The 27,025-nt window shown below is 45.0% G+C and overlaps 1 protein-coding gene across 19 annotated transcripts; it reads right to left on the bottom strand.

Moving 5' to 3' along the window:
• Positions 1-1,204: 1,204 nt before the first annotated feature.
• Positions 1,205-26,882, bottom strand: LOC110487599 (chromodomain-helicase-DNA-binding protein 4). Of its 19 annotated transcripts, none has more exons than XM_036970762.1 (42): positions 26,675-26,882; positions 26,036-26,185; positions 23,582-23,688; positions 23,063-23,317; positions 22,388-22,506; positions 21,849-22,233; positions 21,060-21,207; positions 18,759-18,928; positions 18,209-18,439; positions 16,631-16,834; positions 16,153-16,361; positions 15,769-15,900; positions 15,552-15,651; positions 15,138-15,329; positions 14,409-14,609; positions 14,135-14,272; positions 13,716-13,837; positions 13,376-13,549; positions 12,992-13,133; positions 12,681-12,812; positions 12,318-12,435; positions 10,721-10,845; positions 10,352-10,444; positions 9,980-10,133; positions 9,842-9,865; positions 8,425-8,600; positions 6,895-7,084; positions 5,820-5,909; positions 5,605-5,705; positions 5,270-5,403; positions 5,005-5,149; positions 4,698-4,866; positions 4,441-4,500; positions 4,152-4,255; positions 3,701-3,932; positions 3,517-3,582; positions 3,198-3,353; positions 2,956-3,064; positions 2,507-2,639; positions 2,009-2,204; positions 1,590-1,759; positions 1,205-1,483 (listed from the first exon to the last, which is right to left on the bottom strand). In XM_036970762.1, exons 2-42 carry the CDS (start codon positions 26,097-26,099, stop codon positions 1,469-1,471), a joined length of 5,985 nt encoding a protein of 1,994 aa, XP_036826657.1. In that variant the 5' UTR covers positions 26,100-26,185; positions 26,675-26,882; the 3' UTR covers positions 1,205-1,468. The 19 variants fall into 19 exon arrangements, with proteins under 19 accessions (XP_036826657.1, XP_036826659.1, XP_036826661.1 ...); XM_036970764.1 differs by having other exon boundaries at positions 4,152-4,252; XM_036970766.1 differs by having other exon boundaries at positions 5,605-5,696.
• Positions 26,883-27,025: the final 143 nt, after the last annotated feature.

The following is a 27,025-nucleotide window of genomic DNA, read 5'->3' as shown; positions in this document are numbered from 1 at the left end:
TGTCATCAAGGCAAAGGGTGGCTACTTTGAAGACTCTAAAATATATTTCAATTTGTTTAAACCTCTTAAGGATTGTACCCTTTTTTCCATTTTCACCTAAAATGACATACCCAAATCTAACTGCCTGTAGCGCACGACCTGAAGCAAGGGTATGCATATTCTTGATACCATTTTAAAGGAAACACTTTTGAAGTTTGTGGAAATATGAAATGAATGTAGGAGAATTATAAACACAGTTGGTAAAAAATAATACAAAGGGGAAAAAACGTGTTAATTGTTTTTGTACCATCATCTTTGAAATGTAAGAGAAAGGCCATATTTCCAGGCCAGGCGCAATAAAAGTTTTGGCCACTAGATGGCAGCAGTATGTGCAAAGTTTTAGACTGATTCAATGAACCATTACATTTCTGTTCAAAATGTTGTAACACTACCTAAATATGCCTAATTGGTTAAGTTCATAACTGTGCACTCTACTCAAACAATAGCATGGTATTCTTTCACTGTAATAGCTACTGTAAATTGGACAGTGCAGTTAGATTAACAAGAAGTTAAGCTTTCTGACAATATCAGATATGGTCATGTCCTGGGAAACTTTCTTGTTACTTACAACCTCTTGCTAATCGCATTAGCATACGTTAGCGCAACCATCCCGAGCCCAATACTATAGCGGTTAACACTTTTTTTTGGTTACTACATGATTCCATGTGTTATTTCATAGGTGTGATGTATTCACTATTATTCTACAATGTAGGAAATAGTAAAAAAATAAAAACCCTGCAATGAGTAGTTATGTCCAAACTTTTGACTGGTACTATATATATATATAAAGTATATAAAGTACCAGTCAAAAGTTTGGACATAAAAAATAAAAACCCTGCATTGAGTAGTTACTATTTTCTACATTGTAGAATAATAGTGAAACAAGCCCCACTGTTTGTGTTATGACCAATAATGGCCTAATGTATGTGACCTTTCACTAATACTGCACATTGACGTGGTACTGGTACCCCCTGTAGATAGCCTCATTATTGTCTTACATTAGTTTTTGTAATTTTGTAAATATGTTCTTAAAACATCATTTTTAGTTAAGGGCTTTTAAGTAAGCATTTCACAGTAAGGTCTACTACACCTGTTGTAGTCGGGGCACATGTGACAAATACAATTGACCCCCCCCCCCCCCCAATCTCATGATAAAAATAAACCATCCTTTATTACATTTTTATTTAGGTCCCAAAAAAAACATATCAATAATATTAAGTCAAAAAACAAAACAAATAAAATAGCTATCATTTCCACAGTGTCCAGGAGTCAGCCTGTAGAAACGCTGCAAGTCCATATATATATATATATGTATGTATGTATGTATATATATGTAAAGAGCCGTGGTTTCAAGCTTGGGCGCGTCATCTTCTGCTGTGCCAATCAGGAATGTAGAGGTGATGGGGTTGGGGGAGGGGCCTAAGCCAGGCTACTGCTGCGACATCTGAAGCAGGAGAAAGGAACAACCACATTACAAAGCGTGACAAGACTCGTGAACAGAACACACACACACACACACACACACACCTCTCTTTGGGCTGAGCGCTTACCTGCTGTTGTTGAGGTTGTGGTTCGGGGCCTCTGCTGGCCAGGCGGCTCAGGATGTTCCTCTCGGACATCTGGAGTCTCACTGCGACGGGGGGTATCCGGGCGATGGTTGCCGGGAGACGGGTGACATCTGCCTTCATGTCACTGAGAAGCTCTTCCAGCTGTTTTAGCACTGAGAGGGAAAATAGTGAGAACCTGGAAGTGCTTGCCAACTTAAATCTTCAACTAAGCCTCAAGGTACTTTAGGTTGATAACGTATTAAGGTCTGTTGTCAGCAGAGAGACTATCCTTCCCATTCCTTTGCACAGGGTCACGTTCAATAGGCACAAAACGTCCGGGGGAAACAAAATGAAAAATGGGAAGGTACCATCCTAACGAACTCGACCCAGACGTACTAGGCGAGTGCAAGCTGGCTAGCTACCTTTGTGCAGGACGGCATTGGCGGGCTTGTTCCCCGACATGGACTCTTTGCTGAGGTGTTGGTGGGACTCGGCCAGACACTCCACCTCGCTGAAGCGCGTGTTGAGGGCCATGGAGGGATGGGAAGGGTCCTCCGACATGTTGAGGTAGGCCGCCCGGCGCAGCTGCTCCTCGATCACCAAGGCCTGCTCCAGCAGCTAGTGGGAGGGAAGGAGGAGAGGAGATGGGGAAGGAAAGGGGGAGAGGAAATGGGGAAGGAAAGGAGGAGAGGAAATGGGAAAGGAAAGGAGGAGAGGAAATGGGAAAGGAAAGGAGGAGAGGGGGAAAGAAAGGGGTGGTTGAAAATACATGAATACAAAATGTGCAGCGTGTACACGGAGCACAACAAACCTGTATATTATAAGAGTGAAAATGAGAACTGCTGACAAAACTGTACTAGAAGAGTTGGCTTAGAAATGACACTCATAAAAGTATAAATGGCTAATAAAGGACTTTATACCTTAAACCTCCTGGCCAGAAACTTGTTTTTGATCTCCAGGAAGTTGCCTCGGTTCATCTCAGCCTTGAAGGGCTCATTGAGAATGGCGTACTTCACATCGTTCTGGATGTCCTGCCAGCGCGCGTAGCCGTGTCTAGGGGGCGCCAGAGTCAAGGGGAAAAACAAAACAAGCCCCACTGTTTGTGTTATGACCAATAATGGCCTAATGTATGTGACCTTTCACTAATACTTGAAGCTGGTCATAGTTCATAGATATGTTCAGATCATGCTACAGGCCGTCCACCCTGGAGGCAATAATCCAATGACGGGGTTGTACCGGTCAAATGTTTAAGAGAAAGAATTGACAGTAAATCATTGAGTTTTGTCCGTTGGAATGCGCCGTCCTAATGTTTGTTTGCAAAGAGCCACAGTGAGCAGCCTAGTAAGTCAACACTGGTATAAAAGGATACTGTATTATGCCAGCAAGCAGCCAGTAGTCGTGGCGACGATGCCAGATCTCATTGGTCTTCTTGGTGACGGTGGCGGCCCTCTCCTCGTTCTGCCACAAGGAGTGTAGCTCTGTAGGAGAGAGAAGAGATTGTTAGTGCTTCCGTGTAACAATTGAGACCATGTTTGAAACCAACCAAAACTCAGTTGAGATGGAGTTGAGATCTGGGCGTGCAAGTCCCTCGACACTCTCCAGTCCTCTTACCTGTGAATCCTCCGTCGGCGATGTTAAACATGAATCTCGTCTTCGCTTTCTTCTTCTCCTCACTGACTCCGGCCGCCGCTCCCTCCTTCACACTGTCCCCGTTCTGCAGCTTGGCCGGCTCCTCCACCTTCACTCCATCCTTCTCCTCCTTTTGCTCTGCAGACAGAACGAGATAGAACAAATAAAAATGGGGCCAAAGAGAGAAAGGCGTGAAGCAGAAACGCTGACAAACATCAACCAAGGAACCGAACCTACAGTATGTTCTTACTGCAGTTCGTTGATCGACAAGGGACAAAACAAGAGCAGATGGACGAGCTACCTTTCTTTTCCTCCGAGGCAGGAGTGGTGTCCATCTCTTCGCTCTTCTCTTCTTTCTTATCTTCTGCTGCAAATCCACGAAGAGAAAGCGGGGGAGACATTAGCAAACAAGTGTAATAGAAATGGTACTATGGGAAAACCAGTACTGAGCCATATTATATTATGACATTGACAGAAAAGTTCACCTTTGGCCTCAGAATCTTCAGATTTGACCTCCGACACGTCCGTCTTTTCGTCCGCTGCTGGAGACTTGGTCCCCTCTCCTCCCTCAGCACTCTTCTCCGCAGTCTCTCCATCCTTCTTTTCCGCCTCTCCGTTGGTAGGCTCGTCTGTTTCCATGGGCTCCTCTTCCCCTTTCTCCTTTGCTTTCTGTTCAGGGGAAGGGGCCTTCTCATCCTCATCAGGGATCGCAATTATCTGAAAGAGAGGGGAAAGAGCTGGATTTATTAGAGCCTGAAGCACAGAGAACTAAGTATAACCACAACCCTTCTGGAAAAGGAGTTCCATCTCCGACTTCACAACAATGATATACTGTAGTATCAATCCCCCATGTACAAGCATGATACATTAGAATAGGGCAATGGATAACAACCAAAGCCACCCAGTCTATTGACCAATGTAGATCAAATTCTTTACCTCTGGGTCTTCCGTCTTTCCGGACTCCTTCTCCCCCTCACGGTCTTTCTTCTCTTCTTTCTCGCCATCCTTCACGGCGTCCTCAGTCCTTGAAGGATCGTCTGCTAAACCAACAGATCATCCTCTTTAATCCACCTTCCACACCTCTAAGCATTGATTGACAGTTACACATTTTACACACCAAGCACTCTTATTCTAGGGTGGTTTCACTAAAACCAGCATAGCAGCAGCGCATGGGTCAGAGTCCTGGAACAGTGAGTGAGTGTGGAGGTGGGGGCAGTTGCTTTACCTGGGGCGGGCGTGTTGGGTTGCGTGTCTGCGGGTGTGCCTGTGGAGGGAGTTTTGGGGGCTGGGGAGGGCGAGCACACAGAGGAGAACAGGGGTTAAAAGCATTATCGCAGGAGGGTCTACTTGCAGAAGTGGAGGGGGGGGGGGGGGTTGCAGGCCATAGGTCAACACAGCAGAGAAAGACGGATTGTCCATAAGGAATGCAGGAAGAGCAGGGATCAGGGAGAGGGTTGTGGAAGAGGGCGTAGCGGTCTGTACCTGTGGCGGGTGTGTTGGGCTGTGTGTCTGCAGGCGTGCCCGTGGAGGGGGTCTTCCCTGGGGAGTCGGGGTGGGCTCCAGCTGCAGCGGCCGCAGCCGTTTTACTCTCCTCCAGCTCCATCATCCAGGGCATGGACCACTGGCCGTTGACGTGCTCAAACTCCTGGACCTGGTCCAAAACATGGTCAGAACACAGCCAGGACAGATAATGAAACACAGGGCCGCATACGATCATGAGACCAGTATACCATTAAGACTTTTGACTTAAAAAGTATGACAGTTATCCCAAACAGGAACTGGGCTTTACCTTCTTACGGATCAGTGACATCACGCCGATGCGGGTGAGGACGTGTTGCCGCGACAACCCTTCGCGTGGGACGCCGTCGGCGAAGGTCTCGGCTCCGTCTGCGCCGGGTTCGCACAGGTGCCTCATGAAGAGCGAGACATACGCCCTGAGAGAGACCAAGAAGGAAGAGAGATGAGTGGAAAAAAAAATTTAAAAATAAAAAGAGGACAAATTCAACAAATATCAGGGATATTTTTATTTACACTATAACATGTTAGTTACTTACTTGAACTCTTTCTCAGCTTTCCCGCGCAGGTCTCTGACCAGCCACTGGGTGGTGAATGCATCCTGGGGAGGCATCCCATAACGCATCACTGCATTCAGGAAGGCCTTCCTCTGGCGAACGTTGAAGCCCAACACCTGAACACCAGAGAGGCAGGGTTAGTGTCGAGTTAACAGGTAGTCTTACAGATCGACCCACAACCTCTAACTATTTCTATCCAAGCCAATTGAATGTCAGGTGGGTAGGCCCATCTGTAGATAACCTAAATTGAAAACACATTCAGAATCACGCAGGGCATTGGTTCAGAGTGCAGTGATTGATGGACATTGACAGCTGACCTCAATGTTGCCTCCCACTCTGGCCAGCAAGGGGGGCAGTGGCTTGTCCCTGTCGCCCCGCATGCCTTTCCTGTTGGGTCTGCGAGAGTTGGCTGCACCGCCAGAAAAAAGGAAAACATGAACAATTATTCTCTTAAGCTTCACAAACCACACACAAGCGCTCTTGTAAACCCCACTGACAGGGACACCATTTCTGTCCACACACTCTCTCTTACCTTCTGCTCGCTCATCAAAGTCCTCGTCACCCTCCTCGGAGGCCACAGAGTAGTCAGAGTTGTTGTCCGATTGGTCATCCTGCCAATCTGCTTGGGGACAGAAAGACACGGGGAGCAATTTCAGTACACAGTCCAGAAACGTCTTTGAACCTCTTTAAAAAATATATTAACATTTAAAGAGGGGGGTGTAGATTCTACAAGGAAATGGACTGAGTGAAAGGTTGACAAACAGACCAAGTACAGAGATCTAGCAGGAAACCACCGTCACAGACATGGGGTGATGTCTCAACTTGCCTACACACAATACACGCAGTGCCAAAGTAGGAGTAGCTGACAAACCACATGTGGGACTTTGGTTAAGCTAGTATGTCTATAGTTAGCAGGCAAGGAAAAAGGCACCGGTTCCCAACTCAAAAGTGGGAAGGGGTACAATAAACACAAACCAAGTAAGCACAACACACACACAACCCCAATTCAGTCACACACGCCAACTTCTATCTCTTAGAGGACTAGAATAAAAGAGTACAGTTTGTGGGGCGGGTGCCGGCATTTTCTTCCTCTTGGTGAGGAGCCTGAGATCATGGTGCCCTTGCATTGCATTGTGGGTAGAGTAGTCCACACCATTGCAATGCATTGTATTCAGGTGTCAAAAGTTAATTAAGGAAGGCGGTCAAACCAACATAAAAGGACTTGAACATATCTGCTCATCATAAGTAATCCTGAATAGTTTGGATTGTTGTTGGGGATAGAAGATCACTAACGTATGTGAAGATTTACCAGGCCTTCTGAGGTTTGACACGGAGCCTGGCTGGAGTGGTGAGGTAATGCAAATTGGATGGAAATTCAAAATTTCCAACACGACTGTGACAGAGAGGCATGTCTCATGCAGGAGGTAAAGAATGCTCAAACCAGCCCCGGACACCACTCTGTTACTAAGGCTTCACCAGAGACGCTCACACAGGTACATACCTCCATGCTCCTACACACTGCATGCCTCCCCTTGCACACATCCACAAAGGGACACACACAAACATGTAAGTAAGTAAATAAGGGTGTTGGCGCTTGTTGTTGTTACCCCGTCTACTACCTCGGTCCTCCTGGGAGCCGTCGTTGTAGTTGACCTGCTTGCGGATGCGCTTGCCCTTGCCCAGGTTGCGGGCCAGGTCCTCCTGCTGCTGCTCATAGTGGTGCCTGAGCAGCTTCTCCCAGTAGTCTGGGTCGACACTCTCCTCCTGCTTGATGATCTCCCTCTGTACTTCCTCCTCCTGAGGGGGGCCAATAGCGAAGGAATAGGAGTGAGTGAGTGTTAAGGGAATTTTTATCAATGATGACTAATTATGTATACATTTCAATCAGGACTGACTAATCAGAATACTATTATGCATAGATAATAAACAGAGAGTAGCAGCAGTGTAAAAACAAAGGGGGGGGTCAATGTAAATAGTCCTGTGGCCATTTGATGAATTGTTCAGCAGTCTTATGGCTTGGAGGTAGAAGCTGTTCAGGAGCCATTTGATGAATTGTTCAGCAGTCTTATGGCTTGGAGGTAGAAGCTGTTCAGGAGCCATTTGATGAATTGTTCAGCAGTCTTATGGCTTGGGGGTAGAAGCTGTTCAGGAGCCATTTGATGAATTGTTCAGCAGTCTTATGGCTTGGAGGTAGAAGCTGTTCAGGAGCCATTTGATGAATTGTTCAGCAGTCTTATGGCTTGGGGGTAGAAGCTGTTCAGGAGCCATTTGATGAATTGTTCAGCAGTCTTATGGCTTGGAGGTAGAAGCTGTTCAGGAGCCATTTGATGAATTGTTCAGCAGTCTTACGGCTTGGAGGTAGAAGCTGTTCAGGAGCCATTTGATGAATTGTTCAGCAGTCTTACGGCTTGGAGGTAGAAGCTGTTCAGGAGCCATTTGATGAATTGTTCAGCAGTCTTATGGCTTGGAGGTAGAAGCTGTTCAGGAGCCATTTGATGAATTGTTCAGCAGTCTTATGGCTTGGAGGTAGAAGCTGTTCAGGAGCCATTTGATGAATTGTTCAGCAGTCTTATGGCTTGGAGGTAGAAGCTGTTCAGGAGCCATTTGATGAATTGTTCAGCAGTCTTATGGCTTGGAGGTAGAAGCTGTTCAGGAGCCATTTGATGAATTGTTCAGCAGTCTTATGGCTTGGAGGTAGAAGCTGTTCAGGAGCCATTTGATGAATTGTTCAGCAGTCTTATGGCTTGGAGGTAGAAGCTGTTCAGGAGCCATTTGATGAATTGTTCAGCAGTCTTATGGCTTGGAGGTAGAAGCTGTTCAGGAGCCATTTGATGAATTGTTCAGCAGTCTTATGGCTTGGAGGTAGAAGCTGTTCAGGAGCCATTTGATGAATTGTTCAGCAGTCTTATGGCTTGGAGGTAGAAGCTGTTCAGGAGCCCGTTTTAAATATTTTTTAAACGTTGACTTGGTGTTCCGGTACCGGCTTGCCGCGCGGTAGCAGAGATCAGTCTATGACTTGGGTGACTGTGTCAAATCACACACACACACGATACAACAAAGCCACATAGGCGTCAACCTTCTAAAATTGGACCTAAATAGCCTGCTAAGTGGCATATATGTCCAACAAACACGCTTACCGCCTCCTCCTCGTCCTTGACCACGTACTGGGCCACCTTGAAGGAGCCGAGGTACTCATTCATGCTCCCGATCTCCGTTTCCTCCGGGGTTTCGGACTCCTGGTTCCTGTCCAGCAGTCTGTCCACCGCCATGTCATCGTAGTGGATCACCTGGCTGTCCTCCTCCTTGTTCTCACCTGGGGGACATCACAATTACATTATGGACAAGCTCCATCTAAAAACATCAGCACACGTTCTAAACATTATCGTGGAAGGCAGGGTTTCCCCAAACTCGGTCCTGCCCCCCCTCCTCGGTGCACGTTTTGGTTTTAGCCCTAGCAAATACACAGCTGATTCAAATAAACAACTCATTAAGCTTTGATCATTTGAAGCAGCTGTGGAGTAATAGCACAAAAACGTGCCCCCAGTGGGGGGCCCCAGGACAGAGTTTGGGAGAACCCTGATGTGAGGGATAATCAACGAGGGGCTATGCGTTCTAGGGAAAATAATGAATGACACAGAGCCCCGGGTTGAAGATCCCTTTTATACCATGGCTATAATTGAACACTTTTGCAGGTAGAAATGTGTTCAACATCCACTGAAGTAGCTAGCAAGTTTACTAGATAGCTACTGTAGTTGCCGTGGTTAACAAACAGACTTGCTAGTTTAGCTAACCAAACCATCAGTCCTAGCTTGACATTATGAAAATCCAATTCAACAATGCCAGTGTTTTCAATTCAACTTTTACTTTCAAAAGCAGCTCAAAACATGTCAGAATTAACTATAGCCATTGAATTCTACCGTGCGTTATTGGGAAAATATGCATGCTCAAGAATGCCCTTCAAGCCAATCAGAAACAAGTATTTAACAATGCCATGGTATAATTAAGCAAAAGCCTGAGGAGGTGTGATATATGGCCAATATACCACGGCTAAGGGCTGTTCTTACACACGACGCAACGCAGAGTGCCTGGACACAGTCCTTAGCCGTGGTATATTGGCCATATATCAACAAAACCCTGAGGTGCCTTATTACTATTATAAACTGGTTACCAACATAATTAGAGCAGTAAAAATAAATGTTTTGTCATATCCGTGGAACGCGGTCTGATATACCACGGCTGTCAGCCAATCAGCATTCAGGGTTCAAACCACCCAGTTAATAAAACGTTACACTGAACGCGTTATAAACATTGTCATAACCTTAATCTTGAACCAAATCTGTTATATACATCATTATGATGTTTTTCATCTCAGTTTACCCAGAACTAAAACCATGTGTAATTTGGTTAGATGCTCCATCCATTTCTAGGGGGGGGGGGGAGACATGATAGTAATGTTGAACATTTCAACTAATAAGCACTAATAAGTAATAAACAACAAACTATCAGCTTATTTGACTGTTCGTATCTGCTGGCCTTTGCTCGCTTTCTGTTCACCTGCAACACGCTTCCAGTAACCTGCTGTGGGCAGGTAAAAAAAACAACAACATTTTGTTTGCTCACTTGCAAGCCAACTGACTGGTGATTTGACAGATGAACAACTATCCACTCCATCCATCATCCCTCCATGTTTACCTTCTTTGTCCCCCTTCCCAAGCTCGTCCTTGAACAGCTCCTCCGTGCCGAACTTGAGGATGTCGTCCAGCTCCTGTTTGGACATGGAGCCCGTCTTGGAGCCCAGACCAGGACGCACCACCAGGTGGGTCAACATCATCTTCTTCTTGGCAACCTGGTGAGGGAGGGAACATGGGACGTTTCAATGCCTGCACTTTCTTTCAGCCCATTTAGGCCATAGAAATTAAATGAGTAGAGCTGACAGACAAGGCTCTGTTTCACACACAACATTCATTGGATACATCAAGAAAGTATCATTTCTATGATACAGATGTTGTGTTACATTGTGAATAGGTCATTGTGATGTTGCGGGAGAGGGGACAGCCTGTTTACCTGAGTGATCCTCTCCTCCACAGAGGCCTTCGTGACGAAGCGGTAGATCATCACCTTCTTGTTCTGTCCGATACGGTGAGCTCTGCTGAACGCCTGAGATGAGGAAGAGAACTTTTATGAACTTTTCATCCTTGCAACCACCTTAATAAAGTTGATATGGAGGAGGATAAGGAAACGGTAAATGGCCCAATCCCAAATCGATCGCTAAACACGCGTGGAGATCTGATTGGATAGGCGTAAGCAATATGTAATAGCTCCACTTGCCCTGATCGGCTAGGTGGAAGTTTCACCATATTGCTTAAACAAATCAAATTCTCTAAGTCCATAGGACTTGATTTGGCCTGTGTGTGATGGTTCCGCGTGTGATACCTGGATGTCGTTGTGGGGGTTCCAGTCGGAGTCGTAGATGATGACGGTGTCGGCGGTGGCCAGGTTGATACCCAGACCTCCAGCTCTCGTCGACAGCAGGAAGGCAAACTGGACCGCTCCCGGGGCTAAGGAACAAAACAGATCAACCACTCAGACCAAATCACTAAACATATACACAAACATGGATACAAAAGTATGTGGACACCCTTTCAAATTAGGGAATTCGGCTATTTGCTGACAGGTGTACAAAAACGAGCACACCGCCATGCAATCTCCACAGACAAACATTTGCGGTAGAATGGTCCTTGCTGAAGAGCTCAGTGACTTTCAACGTGGCACCGTCATAGGATGTCACCTTTCCAACAAGTCAGTTCGTCAAATCTCTGCCCTGCTAGAACTGCCCCTGTCAACTGTAAGTGCTTTTATTCACAGGCCTGGGCAACTCCAGTCCTCGGGGGCCTGATTGGTGTCGCACGTTTGCCCCAGCTAACACACCCGACTAACTAATCATGATCTTCAGTTAAAATGCTATTAGTTTAAAATCAGGTGTGTTTGCAAGGGATGGGGGAAAAGTGTGACACCAATCAGGCTCCCGGGACTGGAGTTGCACAGGCCTGTGTTACTGTGAAGTGGAAACGTCTAGGAGCAACAACGGCTCAGCCGTGAAATGGTAGCCCACACAAGCTCACAGAACAAAAGCACGTAAAAGTCGTCTGTTCTAGGTTGCAACACTCACTACCGAGTTCCAAGCTGCCTCTGGAAGCAACATCAGCACAAGAACTGTTCGTCGGGCCATGGCGATAATCTAGTGGCCGTCCATGGTTGCAATAGGCCCAATGAATTCAGGATGCATAGAATTGCAGGAAATTTGCTTTAAAACTGCAACAACAAAAAAATCTAATACATTTTGTATTTGTCACATACACATGGTTAGCAGATGTTAATGTGAGCGTAGCAAAATGATTGTGCTTCTAGTTCCGACCATGCAGTAATATCTAACAAGTAATCCAACCTAACAATTTCACAACTACCACCTTATACACACACAAGTGTAAAGGAATGATTAAGAATATGTACATAAAAATATATGAATGAGCGATGGGCGAACGGCATAAGCAAGATGCAGTAGATGGCATAGAGTACAGTATATACATATGAGATGAGTGATGTAGGGTATGCAAACATTATATAAAGTGGCATTGTTTAAAGTTGCTAGTGATACATTTACTACATACATTTTTTCATTATTAAAGTGGCTAGAGATGAGTCAGTATGTCAGCTTCATGGAGAAACGTGTAGAATTGCAGTAATGGAAACAACAACAAAAATGTATCTGCACCACCAAGACGGGGTCGTTTCTTGCCCAGAGACCGGAACAAATTCAGCTGCACCGAGCCCCACCTAAGCTCCCTTTTGATCCAGAAAAAAACCCTGCTTTTTTTACATCAGCTATTATCTATATCAACCACTTTCAATATCAAACAACGATAGGATATATACTTCTAAAGACTCAACTATATAATATTCACTCTGAAACTGCAGTATACACAGTGATATAGTCGAGTGTGAATGAGGAAGTCTGTGGGGTGAGCCTCACCGTTGAATCTGTCGATGGCCTCCTGTCTCATGCCCCCGGTGATGCTGCCGTCGATACGCTCGTACTTGTAGCCCTCGTTCTCCAGGAAGTCCTCCAGCAGGTCAAGCATCTTGGTCATCTAATACAGAGGGAGTGAATGGGCGGTGAGTAAACAAATTAAGTTGATGCACGGGAGGCAAAATAAACGTCAATCTATAAAAATAATCTACGAGGGTAAGCAGTGTCCATGTGTGTATGTCTGTGTGCTTTTTGTATCTTTAAGTGTCTGTCTCCAAGATCTTTGAAATGGTTGAATCCTTCAAGATGTAATGCGATTTGTGGATTCAAATAAAGTATTTAAAATGTGAGAGTTGGGTAACTAACTTGAGAGAAGATGAGTACTCTGTGCCCTCCGTCTTTCAGCTTCCTCATCATCTTCTGCAATAGAGTCAGTTTCCCGGCAGACTTAGTGAGGGCGCTGCCGTCGTACATCCCATTGGGCATCTTTGGGGCTTCCTGTTTTGGGGAACCAATCAAGAGTCAGAGCCTCAGTTATATAGAGCTTCACAGCAAAATACTTAAGTTATAATGCATATTATTCCTAAAACTGCAAATACAACCCCCCCCCACACACACTTATCCATCACAATAGCATGGTCCATTCTCAGTCAACAACATTGGTATGTGGGTCGTACCATGGCTGCCACAGGGAAGAGGTAGGGGTGATTGCAGCACTTCTTGAGGTCCATCACCACATTGAGAAGGGATACTTGGTTCCCACCACTTCGTGTGTTCAGAGCCTCAAAGTTACGGGTGAGGATGAATTTGTAGTACTTCCTAAAAAGATGAGACAATAAGAAACACTTAATACCACATCCCCAGTCCAATTATATTGTAAAGTTCTCATGAGTTGAGTATCCCGAGGGAAGATCCTGTTTAATTAAGTAGTCTTGGGAAGATAACTAATCATTCTAACTATATATTTGATCATATCACCTTTTAGCCAATAAATGTGGGTTACCACTATTCAATTTACCCTCTTCACTACATCCTATCCCTCCTTTCCCACGTTCACTCACTTCTGCATGGGGCTGAGCTCCACCCTGACGATGAGCTCCGTCTTGGAGGGCATGTGTTTGAAGACGTCCGCCTTCAGCCTCCTGAGCATGTGGGGTCCCAGCATGTCGTGCAGCTTCTTGATCTGGTCCTCTTTGGCGATGTCAGCAAACTCTTCCAGGAAGCCCTCCAGGTTACTACACAGAGAGAGGAAGATGCAGGGAAGTAAGTAAAGGTTTAACTCTATAATCGCTGGTCTAAGATGTGCGGGGTGTGATACAGGTGACGTGAAGTGGTCGTTGGGATTGAGTGGGAAAGTATGGGGAGTAATGTTTGGAGGGTGGTCAGAATGTGTACACACACCTGAATCTCTCTGGCGTGAGGAAGTTCAGGAGGTGGAACAACTCTTCCAGGTTGTTCTGTAGAGGTGTACCGGTCAGTAGCAGCTTGTGCTGGAGAGGATAGTTGTTCAGCACCCTAAAGAACTGGATGGGAGAGAGAGAACTCTTACTAAACAAAAAAAAGGCACATGAATTTCTCAATGGTACCATCAGCCATACCAGTTTAGGTGGAGTTTCATTGTACTTAATACAAAATCAGGATATCCAAATTACGATAAATGTTATTTGGGATGCCTCAATACCCTTATACTTCCAAATTGATATTTTTCTTGAATAAGGGAATATGTTGCACATAACAGGTAAACTACCTCCCTAGCACAAGCACTTTAAACCCTCACCATAGTAGACATGTTATAGGAGTCGTCAACTCTAATCTCTCACCTTGGACTGGTTGTTTTTGAGCCTGTGGGCCTCATCGACCACCAGACAGGCCCAATCTATGGAACCTAGGATGGCCATGTCGATGGTGATCAACTCATACGACGTCAGCAGCACATGGAACTTCACCGATGAGTCTTTCTACAAGGCCACGGGGATGGTTAAAAAGCGTGACACACACCAGCATATCATTGGAGGAGTGAGCTTATCGTGACAGATTGACAAAGCAAGTACTTCCTTACTTCAACAAGTGCATTTGATCAGTTATCATTCTCACCTTCATCTTAGAAGCTCTCTTGCCTCCGCGGATGGCGTTGTTCTCGAAGGAGAACTCATTCTCTCTAATGACGGCTCTGCTGTCCTTGTCTCCTACGTAGGTCACCACGTACATGTCTGGGGCCCACATCTCAAACTCTCGCTCCCAGTTAATGATGGTGGATAGGGGGGCGCTCACCAGGAACGGGCCCTTGGAGTGACCCTGTGAGGGGGAAAGAAAAAAAAGTCCCATACAAATAATATTTTTAATGTGTGGCCCCAGCAGGAATCTAACCCACTACCCTTGGTGTTGAAAATGCCATGCTTCACCAACTGATCCACAGCTAATTTAATAAAGCAATATCATTTTTCATGTAACATTCATGCATCTATAATTCTAATGTAAATACATGGTGTTGTCAAAGGGGTTGCATTATACACTCCGACCAATAGGTGGCAGTAGTCTCCATGTGATCACCCCCCAAGAGGGTTGACACAAAGCTCAAGCTTAATGTCGTCAGATTTCACCTGATTTATACAAAATGGCTGGGCTGGTATTGGTCTATATGCCAAAGTTGGTATTTCTAATCAGTTTCTCTTTAACTAATGGCTACCACTTCGCATTTTGGCCTTGATTTTTTTTTTAAACAATGACATTAATCAATAAATAAAAAGGTTAGAAGCTATAGTTAACATTTGAAAATTCAAACTGAAAGTTATTATCTCTAATACATGCACATTCACCCCACACCTCTTTGTAGAGTGAGTAGAGGAACACGGCAGTCTGCACAGTCTTGCCCAGACCCATCTCGTCAGCCAGGATAGTGTCTGTGCCCTGTGCCCAGGAGAAACGCAGCCAGTTGAGACCCTCCAGCTGGTAGGGGTGCAAGTTGCCCCCCGTACTGTCTAGGTAATCAGGCTGCCGCTCAAACTTGATGGTGGGCTGAAGAGGGGAGGGGGATTGAGAAGTGAATTACTGTTGAAGCCAAGACACACTATACAGTAAATAAGGCACCATACAGGATTTATGTGATCGGCACATTTAAACAGTAATATACTGAAACAATTTATGATCAGGAATATCTTTTAAATCAAGAGAAACCATCTCTCATAATTTAAAAAAAAAAAGACATAAGACTCCAATAACAGTTACAACTCCACTTACGTCAACAACAGGGTTCTCAGGAGGCCGGTCCAACCGTTTCGTCTTGCCTTTCACCTTCATCTTCTTCCCTGGTTTACCCTCATCGCCCATCATTAGCTCCCTGAAACAAACAGATAGAGAATATTGTTAGCCTCGGAAACAGACAAAAGGTGACAGTAGAAATTCCTCCAGTTCATCTACGCAATATAGAGAAGGAGTACAATAATGCATTAGTGACCTGTGGTTCCAGTACTGCTGTCTGAAGATGTCGAACTCGGGGATGTCCATGTCCTCGGCCTCCCAGGTGGCCTGGTCGTAGGGGAGGTCTTTCCACTTGATGAGGTAGTGGATGTTGTTCTTCTTGTCCTGACTGCAGCGCACAAACAGGCAAAACTTGGTTAGCAACATTGAAAATGACATCTGGTGGGTATTCGCAACGGATTGGTTTAAATTATCGCTTTGACCAATGTCAGATTTGCACCATGAGGTATTTACAAAGTGCACGACTATATCGGCCTGGCCTTGCAACTAAAAATCTGCTGCTATTTTGGAAATGTTAACTCTCAATGAGACTAAAACACATTTCAATCACATTTAGGAGCCAGTCTGAGTCTGGTCTGACCTGTGGTTAAGGATGCGGTGAATCATCATCCAAGCAATCTTGATGCCGAAGCGGTAGTACTTCTCCTCCATCTTGGCGTAGAGCGGGTCCTTGGCCTTCCTCTTTGTGCTCTTTTCCTCATCGCCCTCGCCAAAGTCGATTGAAGGAGGCTCGTCCATGTCGTTCTTCCTCTGGTAGTTCCTGAACATCACCTGACAGTGCAGCTCCAACTGGGGAGATGGGAAAGAGTGGGTGAAAGGGAGAAGTGTGTGTGTGTGTTCCCAAACGTGGTTGTGACATTAAAGCTCTTCTCTAACCAATTTGAGCGAGAAAGAAGAGTGTCTTTGTTTGAACGCTTTGGTTTCAGTGTGCGACTGAGAAACGAAAAAGAAGATGCGCAACAAGCCAACTGAGGGTAGCTGTGTATGAGCACGATTGCCTGTAAAGTAGCAGCGTAGCGAAAGTATTTTTTCATGTCCGTGTGTATGTGCGTACATACCTGCAGCTCAGACACCCAGGAGCAGTGCCAGTAGGACATGTTGCTCCACTTGGCGAAAAACTCCCTCTCGGGGCGCCCGGCCAGAGGGGCGGGGTCGGGCTGGTCAGCCGGGAGGTCTGGGGGGCGGGGGATGGTCGTGGGTGGAGGGGGGTCGCCCCAGCGCCACGTCAGAATCTTCTGCACCTTGCCTTTCATTGGTGGACACTGAGGAGAAGAGGGGAAATCCAATGAATAGGTCAAAAGAATTTAAAACATTCACTTTTCATGACCAACGGATCATAATGACACGGTGAAAACTCCTTGCCCACAGATAGGTATTGTTACATGGCATTCAACCATTTAGTCATTTTGTTTTCCCATTCACTATCTAAGACCGTAGGGGCTAGGTTTCAATTTGGGAAGTCAAATGTATGTCGCACTTCACAGGAGTGGCATTTGAATGTAAAAAAACAACAACATGTTCAAAATGCATATATCTTCTGCAGAAATGCCTTCTTGAACATGTGCACTTTCATGTGCCTTAATAACAATCCAGTAGGTAATCTGTAAAAATAAATAATATATGAAATCAAAGCTGTTTAGACAACAAAAAAATGCAGAATTTTGCCTATGATATAACTGGGGCTGGGACATTCACGAGAAAAAAAAAATCATCCTGCTCTCTGCTACGCGGATATTTGAAATAGCCATTGGATTTACTCATGGACTACATGCAAAGTGTAGCTGCAACTTTTAATACCAGTCTTGTCCTGAATAGAGCTGCTGGTATTCACACAGCTCTGTATTCTGTGATTCAGTCTGCCGTGAATCATTCTCCATACACCAGTTAAGAGTCTACAGTTAAAATGCCAAAATATAGCTAGCTACATGCGTTACTGTCTCAACTGTATCAAAAAGTTGCTGTGTGCAATGTTGACTTCCTTCCTCCCAGAAATGTGAAAGCATCCCTCAGACTGGACACAAACATATTTTTGAGAACATCAGGACTTTTGCAATGAAAAGGCCATGGACATTACATATCCTGTTCCAAAAGGCAGGACAGAAATATGCTCTCAGGCTAGATTCCTTTGTTCACATCATAACATTACCTGAACCAAAGTTACTCAAAGGATCTGATGATATAGGCCTAGGTCTAGATAGTTTTCACCTAAGCCTTATGTGTTACCTAAATTGTAGGCTACTACCTTTACCACTTGAAGTTAAAGTAGCACTAAGTCACTGCTTTAGCACATGGCCACATTTGTCAAGAGATGGATAGGTCGATCTGAGGCTTTAGAGGGTGTGAACGATGCTACATGGGTGTAGACAAAGAACAGCACCGTAGCTGTTCAATGTGAAAGGTTACCTTAAAGATACCCTTTTTAAATGATTTTTTATTATACAACAATAGGCAATTTAAATGGTTTCCTCTAACTACAGTGCATAAAATGCCATTTTGAAGCTCGGTGTCTGTACTCCATTTCGAATTCTGGTACACAAGACTGAAAAGAGACGGTGGGTCACAAATTCACTTCACCCTCTAACTGTCTGTGCCCCATGTCAATCACCCTCTGGGTCCCACCCTATTGGTTCACTCACAGTGCAGCGGGGGCAGATCCACTCTCCGTTGGGGATCTCAGGCAGGGGCGGATTGAGACAGTGGATGTGGTAGGAGGAGGGACAGGAGTCGCAGCAGAGCAGCTCGCCACCGTCCTTACACACCCTGCAGAACTCCATGTGGTGGTCGTCCTCCTCCGGCTCGGGCTCCACCTCCTCCTCTTCTTCTTCTGAGCCATCCTCCCGCGCCTCCCACTGCTTGCCCTCCTTCTCCTGTGGATGGGGAGGAAAGGGGTTCACGTGAATGGTAGTAGTGAAAAGGGAAAGGTTAACTGGTTGAATGGTAGGGGAGCAAAGACAATTATTCACTGGAGAAATTTGAGTTCAAATACTACCAGCATATACCATAGTACTACTAGCTAGTAGTTTATGATCATTGACCAATGCTGGTCAATATGAATAGTTCATCGCTACCCTCTGCAATTTCCTCCGATTTTTTTCAGCACTCCAATTGGCCAGACATTCTCGTTGACTAACCAGTACCACTTTCCCTGGTCACTTACTCCACAGAGCTTAGGAAGGTGTCACTCACACAGTGTGGGCAGCTCCAGGTGCCCTCTGGGGCGTTCTCCATGTCGGGGTCCAGGCACACCATGTGGTAGGCCCTGGGACAGGTGTCGCACAGAATGATCTCCCCTCCCTGCTGGCACACCTCACAGTAGTCCTGGTGGTCCGTCTCATAGCCGTCACCATCCTCCTCGACTGGAGAGAGGGAATAAGAGGAGAAAAGTGCGTGAGAGCAATTCAAACTAAACAAAAATATGAAAATGCAACACCGTCAAAGATTTTACTGACTTACAGTTCATATAAGGAAATCAGTCAATTGAAATACATTCATTAGGCCCTAATCTATGGAATTCACATGACTGGGAATACAGATATGCATCTGTTGGTCACAGACAACCAGTTAGTATCTGGTGTAACCACCATTTGCCTCATGCAGTGCGACATCTCATTCTCATAGAGTTGATCAGGCTGTTGATTGTGGCCTGTGCAATGCTATCCCACTCGTCAATGGCTGTGCGAAGTTGCTGGATATTGGCGGGAACTGGAACACGCTGTCGTACACGTAAATCCAGAGCATCCCAAACATGTTCAATGGGACACATGTCTCAGTATGCAGGCCATGAAAGAATTGGGACATTTTCAGCTTCCTGTAATTGTGTACTGTTCCTTGCGACATGGGAACGTGCATTATCATACAACAATGGGCCTAAGGATCGTCACAGTAGCTCTGTGCATTACGTAGCTTATGCCTGCCCATACCATTACCCTATGGTGCCGGTGGGGTTCGCTGTTCACAAAGTTGACATCAGCAACCCGCTCGCCCACACAACGCCATACACTCTGTATACCATCTGCCTGGTACAGTTGAAACCAGGATTCAGCCGTGATGAGCATACTTCTCCAGCGTGCCAGCAGCCATCAAAGGCGAGCATTTACCCACTGAAGTTGGTTACTACGCCAAACTGCAGTCAGGTCAAGACACTGGTGAATACAACGAGCACGCAGACGAGCTTCCCTGAGACTGTTTGACAGTTTGTGGAGGTTCTGGGCTGACATGGTTACACATGCTCTGCGGTTGTGCCATCAGAGTCCCTGGGTTCGTGCCCAGGCTCTTTCGTAACCGGCCGCGACCGGGAGGTCCGTGGGGCGACGCACAATTGGCCTAGCGTCGTCCGGTAGGGATGTCCTTGTCTCATCGCGCACCAGCGACTCCTGTGGCGGGCCGGGCGCAGTGCGCGCTAACCAAGGTTGCCAGGTGCACGGTGTATCCTCCGACACATTGGTGCGGCTGTCTTCCGGGTTGGAGGCGCGCTGTGTTAAGAAGCAGTGCGGCTGGTTGGGTTGTGTATCGGAGGACGCATGACTTTCAACCTTCGTCTCTCCCGAGCCCGTACGGGAGTTGTAGCGATGAGACAAGACAGTAGCTACTACAACAATTGGATACCACGAAATTGGGGAGAGAAAAGGGCTAAAAAAAAAATATATATATATTTGTTTTATCTGGCAACAGCTCTGATAGTCAACATGTCAACAGCTTCCTGTAGTCAACATGTCAATTGCACGCTCCCTCAAAACTTGAGACATCTGTGGCATTGTGTTGTGTGACAAAACTGCACATTTTAGAGTGGCCTTTAATTGTAATTTAATAATGATCACGCTGTTTAATCAGTTTCTTGATATGCTACACCTGTCAGGTGAATGGATTGTCTTGGTAAAGGAGAAATGCTCACTAACAGGGCTGTAAACAAATTTGTGCACAAAATTTGATAGAGAAGCTATTTTTACATCCCAAAAGAGGAACCTCTTCAACATTTGTTGTTGTTTGACGATCACCCTTACAGAAATACCAGGAACACTAACGCTTTAGCTGTTACATATTGTAAGGAATGTACAGCAGGAACGCATATTTGAATCAGAATGTATGACAAAAACTAATAATTTTATTAAGCGCTGTAGAATTAAACATTATGGAATTGCGCATATTTTTTTGTCTCTCCCTTTTACTGTGTAGTTGGAGAGTACTTCATACGCAATTGAAATTAGGAAGCATCTCAATCTCATAGCCGATGTGTATCAATGCTCTTATGGAAGAGCTTGTCTACTGAATGTGTCAGCGGGTGTCAAACTATTTAAAGGAAGATGATGCTGGATACTGCCCTCCTGAACACAATATTCTAGTGACTCAGTAAGACTGAGCGGTACTGACTGAGTCATGGCCAATTGGACATGCACAAACTACAGCTATGGAGTCTAGAAACTCAACGCCACTTTTTTTATTGGGCTTGAGACATACTGTATCACAGCCATGGAAGAGAGACACACACACCTGCAGAGTACTGACCCTTCTTCTTCTTGGGCTTGCTCTTGGGCTTCTTGGAGCGGCTGCTGCGGCTGTTGGAGCCATCCGACACGGACACGCTGTTCATGCTGGCGTCGTCAAAGTCACTCTCCACGTCGGGCTCATCTTCCTCACTCTAATAGGAACACAGAGGGAGTGAGAGAGAAGGGTTAGAAACATCTTTGTCAGGAGAAATTATTCTCTAGGTTGAAGGACTCTATGCCAACCTAAGATAACTCAAAATGAGCGAGAAAGAGGTGACGAAACAGTAATGCTGGGAATTGCCAGGGACCTCACAATACAATATTATCACGATACAGATCATATCGGCACCGAAGTATTGTGATTATCACGATTCTATGTATTGAGACTCGATACTGTGATTTTATTGTGATTCGATGTTCCAAACATATTGCTGCATATTGTCTGCTGCAGAGGGACAAGAGAGCCATGCAAAGATAAGTTATGGTCAGTCATGGACATAAAAGTACTGAAAAATTGTCTCTCTATTTAAAGAGAAGACAGAGAAAAAGCTATGAAGGAAAAATACTGCCGTTTTGGTGCAGGTAAAGCCAACGAGCACAAAAATAATATTGCGATATTGTCAAAACGATACATCGTCAAAAATAATGAACTTAGCTTCCGATTTTTCCCCCTCCAATCACTACTAAGCAGGTCCAAGGAGAGAGAATGAGGAAGAAATGGTTGCAAATGGGGGACATGTAGAGAGAGATTGAGAAAGGAGAAGGAGGAGAAAAAGAAAGTGAAAGCACTTACTGAGGAGCGTTTCCTCTTGCTGTTGAAGCCTCCTAGCTTGATCTTGAGCGGGGCCACCTTCTTTGTAGCCACCTTCTTCTTCTCTACGGGCTTAGGGGTCGGCTTGGACTTCTTACGAGCATTTGGACCTTTGCCCTCTTTGGTCTTGGCCTTTTTCAGAGGCGGGGCAGGCGGTAGCTGAGGCTCGGCGACCGGGGCGGGAGGGGGTGCGACCTCCGCCACCATGCTGTCCACGGCAGCAGACACGTTGGCGGCAGCCAGGGCGGCGTTGGCCGCGGCGGAGCCTCTCAGGGGGTTGTTGGTGCTGAACTCACGCCACTTGGCGCCCAGTACCATCATCATCTTGGACACTGCGATCTTGGGGTTCTTGGCCGCAATGAGGGGTCTGGGGAGGATGGTGAGTAATGAGGACAAAAAAAGACAAGATCAGGGGAAGAAAGGATAAATATTTGAGTGAGCAAAAAGTTTAAAGGGGGTAAGAAAGAGAAAGCTTAATATACTATTCAAGCCAAAAGCGTTGATAAGGACAATCTTGTTACCGGACATATTGGCTGAAGGCCTTGTAGTTGGTGAGGGAGCGATAGTCCTCTTCGCTGAAGACGTGGTCAATGTCCTCCATTCCCCAGTCATCCAGGAGCTGGGACGATGTCTTAGGCTCCTAGATGGAAAAAAAATCAGTATGAACGTTTGCGTAAAAGTGGTTATTTTCCAGTCTTTTCCATTACTGACTGGACTACTGTGGTGGGAATATTTATTGCCCTCTGAGTGGTGCCATTGTTTTCAATAGCTACTAGGTATAATAAAATATACAAGTTTACTCTCACACCGCTTTGGACAAAGCACTTTCCTGCCAGCATTGGCGACTAACGTTGGTTATTTGATGCCGCACACAGTTATACCATGTGCAAAGTGTTTGTCTTGACAAAGGATCAATGGCAGGTAGTTCTATGCTGCCACAGTGATAGTATGTCATTACATAAGTGCAATTACCTCTACCAGGCAGCCTAATGGTAGTCTACTCTCAACATAGAAGTATTGTCAACTCTTATATACAGCTAGAGCTACAGGTAGCTTATTCAATCCCTTTCTATGGAGCTATTAATGGGTTTAAGTTGCATAATTACAATTCAATTAACACCACGAAATATTGTTTGGTTAACTTTAATTAATACCGTACCCCCTCAAACGCTCTCCATCCTCAAACTAAATTTTACCGAGCTATCGTCATCATCGTCCTCATCCTCCTCTTCCTCAGGTTCAGGGTCCTTCCTCTTGTCCTTTCCTCCGCCGTTTCTGTCAGCGCTGGTGCTGCTCCTCTTCTTCTCCTTGGAAGTGCCCCCCCTGTTTTTCTTCTTCTTCTTCCCCGGGTTGTAGTCGCTGCCCTCGCTGTCCGAGTGGGGAACCGCTCGCTCTTCGTCTCGGTCTACCTCGGGGGTCTCCATGGGCTCGGGGGAGCTCATTGGCACATCCTGGAGGGGACACAGGGGGGTTAGGAGTAAGCTGTCTTCTGACAGGTGGCGTGTCCTTCCACTGAAAGACTAACGCTGCACTATCTGATCGGAGACAATGGGGGTCCCTGAACAATTCCTCTGGAAAGGATGTAAAAATATACAGTATAGTATTTTACCTGCCTTCTTGGTCTATAAGTTAATGTTTGAAATTTTGGTCCAATTGACCAACAACAAACAAGACATGGTGCATCCTAACAACGTACAAATATGACAGTAGCCTACCTCTCTGCGAGAGGTTCGCCTCTTGCTGCTTTTGTTCTCCCGGCTCTTTTTGGCCTTCTTCTTTTTCTTCACCTTCGGGGCCTCATTCTCTGACATCTCTTCCTCATCTGCAATGGAGGTCAGAGACACAGCTTAACCACATGACCCTGGGTATAGACGTGTGTATGTCTGTTTCTTTTCTCTCAAATTCAAAGACAAAAACAGTGATTTTTTTCTTCCCATTCTACTGCCTAAAACTCAAATGACAAAAGAGCAGTTTCTTTTGGATTGCATCTTTGCAAAGTGAAAACATAACTGCAAATTAACCAATAAACATGTGCATTAATGGGGGCGGCAGGTAGGAGCGTTGGGCCAGTAACCGAAAGGTTGCTGGATCGAATCCCCGAGCTTACAGGGTAAAAATCTGTCATTCTGCCCCTGAGAGATACAGTTAACCCACTGTTCCCTGGGGGCTGAAGACATGGATGTCGATTAAGGCAGTCCTCTGCACCTCTGATTCAGAGGAGTTGGGTTAAATGTGGAAGACACATTTCAGTTGCACAACTGAGTAGGTATCCCCCTTTCCCTAATGCAAGAGAGAGAAATCGCAATGGTGTCTTTTTGTAGGCACCAACTTCGCCATGGTTCGTCGGACAAAGCCTGTGGGGGAATGAATGATGTTTTTGAAGGGTTTTTGGATAAACACCAAAAACAAGGTATGTGTTAAACACGGGCTTAGGAGATCTTATATGTTTTGTTCTATGAGATTCGTCATCAGCTTTTATGTCATTAAAAAAACAAAAAACACACAAATGCTTCATAATTCATAAAGGTCATGTTATCTGACTGATATTATAACATTGAACAAAATGTACTATTATGGTTTCGGAGAACAGAGCCCGAGCCGCCATGGAACCGCCACCATGTCACTTGGCTGGCTAGATTTAAAATAGGCTGCAACTACTATCTACCCCCCCATAACTGTACTACTACCTACCCCCCTTGTCAATTCAATATCCTAGGTATCCCCCATTCCTTGCAATCCTGGTAGCTGCAAAGTCATATGGAATGGAGTTCAAAGCCTATTATGTAATTACTCAGGGTACATTTAAGCAAATGGCCGTTGGCATTGAAATCAAGACAAAGTGGCAACGGTCTGACATGTGATAAGCTGTCTGTAGGTCAAAATGAGGGGGACTGGATGACCAATTATATGCCATGTCATTATTATCTTGATTAAGTTCAATTCCAGTTAGCCCAAATCCATAATGTGATTTCCCACAAACAAATAAGAAAAGATGCCTCTTCCAAGTAATTATTTTTTATTTGAGTGGGGTTATGGTCAATGATTTCCACATGTGAGAGGTTTGAAAGCAAAGAAAATAAAAAGCACTAGCTATGCTAATAGAATTTACCAAAATAAATCATCCATGCATTTGAATGTGATTATTTCTGTAAATGAATGCGAGTGGTTTAATAATTATATTAGTTAGCTACTATCTAAAAAGGTGGCCTGGCGACGCATGTTGTGTTTAAAATCAGAAAATTCCATCGCCTTAACTTCCCCCTCAAAGATTCTAATGGAATATGCATTGCCTTCATATCCGAATCTGTTGTTGTTGTGTAAACAAAGTTTTATTGTACTTCCCCAACTATTGTACGATAGTTAGCTAGCTATATGTCAAATTCCGTTAACATTTTCCAGAACTGTATAGACAGCATTTATTTCTACCACGCAAAGCGGCGCTACCAACCACTCGATAGAGGAGGAGAAAACCACCGTCGTCATCTGCCATCTTTCAAGCTAACTGGCTGGCTCCATCTTGTCATCCGCACGTAAAAATACCGGTAATATTTGCTAGGCCGCAAGAATATGCCGGTGGGTCGGCATGATTTTAGTAGCTCAAAGTTTAAGTTGTGCCAGTTGCCTAGGTATGGCCGTTTTGCTAAATTAAATTTAAAAAGGCAAGCAATCCAACAACTGAAACCAAACGTTAACATTGTTAGCACACGCATGCTAGGCTAAGTTAGCTTCGGCCAGATAGCTTACCAGGCTAGCTTCTGGCCAACTAGTTAGTTAGTTAACCAGCCAGTCACTCAGTTAACCAGCTAACATTTAGCTTAGACTGATGTCCATAGTTTCAGAAACTTACTTTAATTGGCTAAAACACTTTTCCATAACTAGTTGGCCAGCTCCATAAGACATTGCGATAATGCTGCTAGCCAACTAGAGCCAAGTTAGCTAACCATAACAACCAGCCAAGTAAGCTAACCATAACCAGCATCAACTAGCTTAACGTTACCAGTTAAATATAATAGCTATTCATAAAATGTTAGTTTTGACAGTACACATAAATTGTATATTTGGCCTAGTTATACGATTTACCTGTATTATTTACATAAAGTAAAGCAAACGTTGATAAATCAATTTCGTTGTAATGAATATGTAACGTTAATTTGTAGAAGTGGTACTACCATGCATTAGAGACCGATCCTCTGGGGCTCCAAAATCATCCCTATCTTCTTCGCTTCCAGACATACTGTTAGCTAACTTTAAATGTAGTTAGCTAACTAGCTAAATAAAAAGTTTTTAAATCCGTTTTGCCTCCCGAGTCCTGTCCGAGTCTTCAGTCCGTCCAGGTCGAGCATGGAGTCAAGGAGGACAGGTCGGCAAGGAGGTGGAAATAAGAGACAAAAAGAAAACAGAAGTGAATATTCTTGACTGGTTTCGTTTATTGAGCAATGTAAATACATGGAATGCCTCAGTAGGTAAAATACAATTTCTGGTGCCAATTGTTTCAAACAGCACTAGGCTACTCAAGATTATCAGCATTTCAATCTATGCGTAGCCTCGCTAGCTACATATAGCTAGCTAGCCATTTGACATGCCATCATCGTGCGGCTAGCTTGCTACTAGTTTTCCGTCCCACACTTGGTTAGTTAGCCCGCTAACGTTAGCGCACACCGGCTAGGTTCAGAAGCACGATTCACCTAATCATCCCAAAATATAACTATCAATAAATGACTAACTTCAATTTGTTTAATTTCGATAATAAAAGGTCTGTCACAAATACATTTAGAAACAATGCAACAAACTACAGTAACGTTACTCACAAGTTGAATGATTCCACTGTTTGAAACCAGAAACAACGAAACGGTATGTTTTTCTTTTTAGGTTACAATAACTAGCTAGTTCCAATAATTAAAATGCAGTATTTTTTCTTATGTTGCACACGACGTCTCCGTCTCTCGCACTAAACACCCGCGCACGCACACACACAAAGAGATCAGGGGGCAGACATCCCATAATAACCCCACACACGTTCACCCCTCCCCCACTCTGCATAGTTACCTTGCAATGTACAGACCATAATAATCCACCCCCCTCCTCCCTCACATGCAGTCTCTTCCCCATTCCTCCATTCCCCCCCTAGCAACCAACGTTACTATGGAAACACTCACCCC

The sequence above is a fragment of the Oncorhynchus mykiss genome, chromosome 32, assembly GCF_013265735.2.
Source record: "Oncorhynchus mykiss isolate Arlee chromosome 32, USDA_OmykA_1.1, whole genome shotgun sequence".
NCBI lineage: Eukaryota > Metazoa > Chordata > Actinopteri > Salmoniformes > Salmonidae > Oncorhynchus > Oncorhynchus mykiss.
The sequence above is the reverse complement of the archived record's forward strand: the minus strand, read 5'-3'. Positions and strand labels throughout refer to the sequence as shown.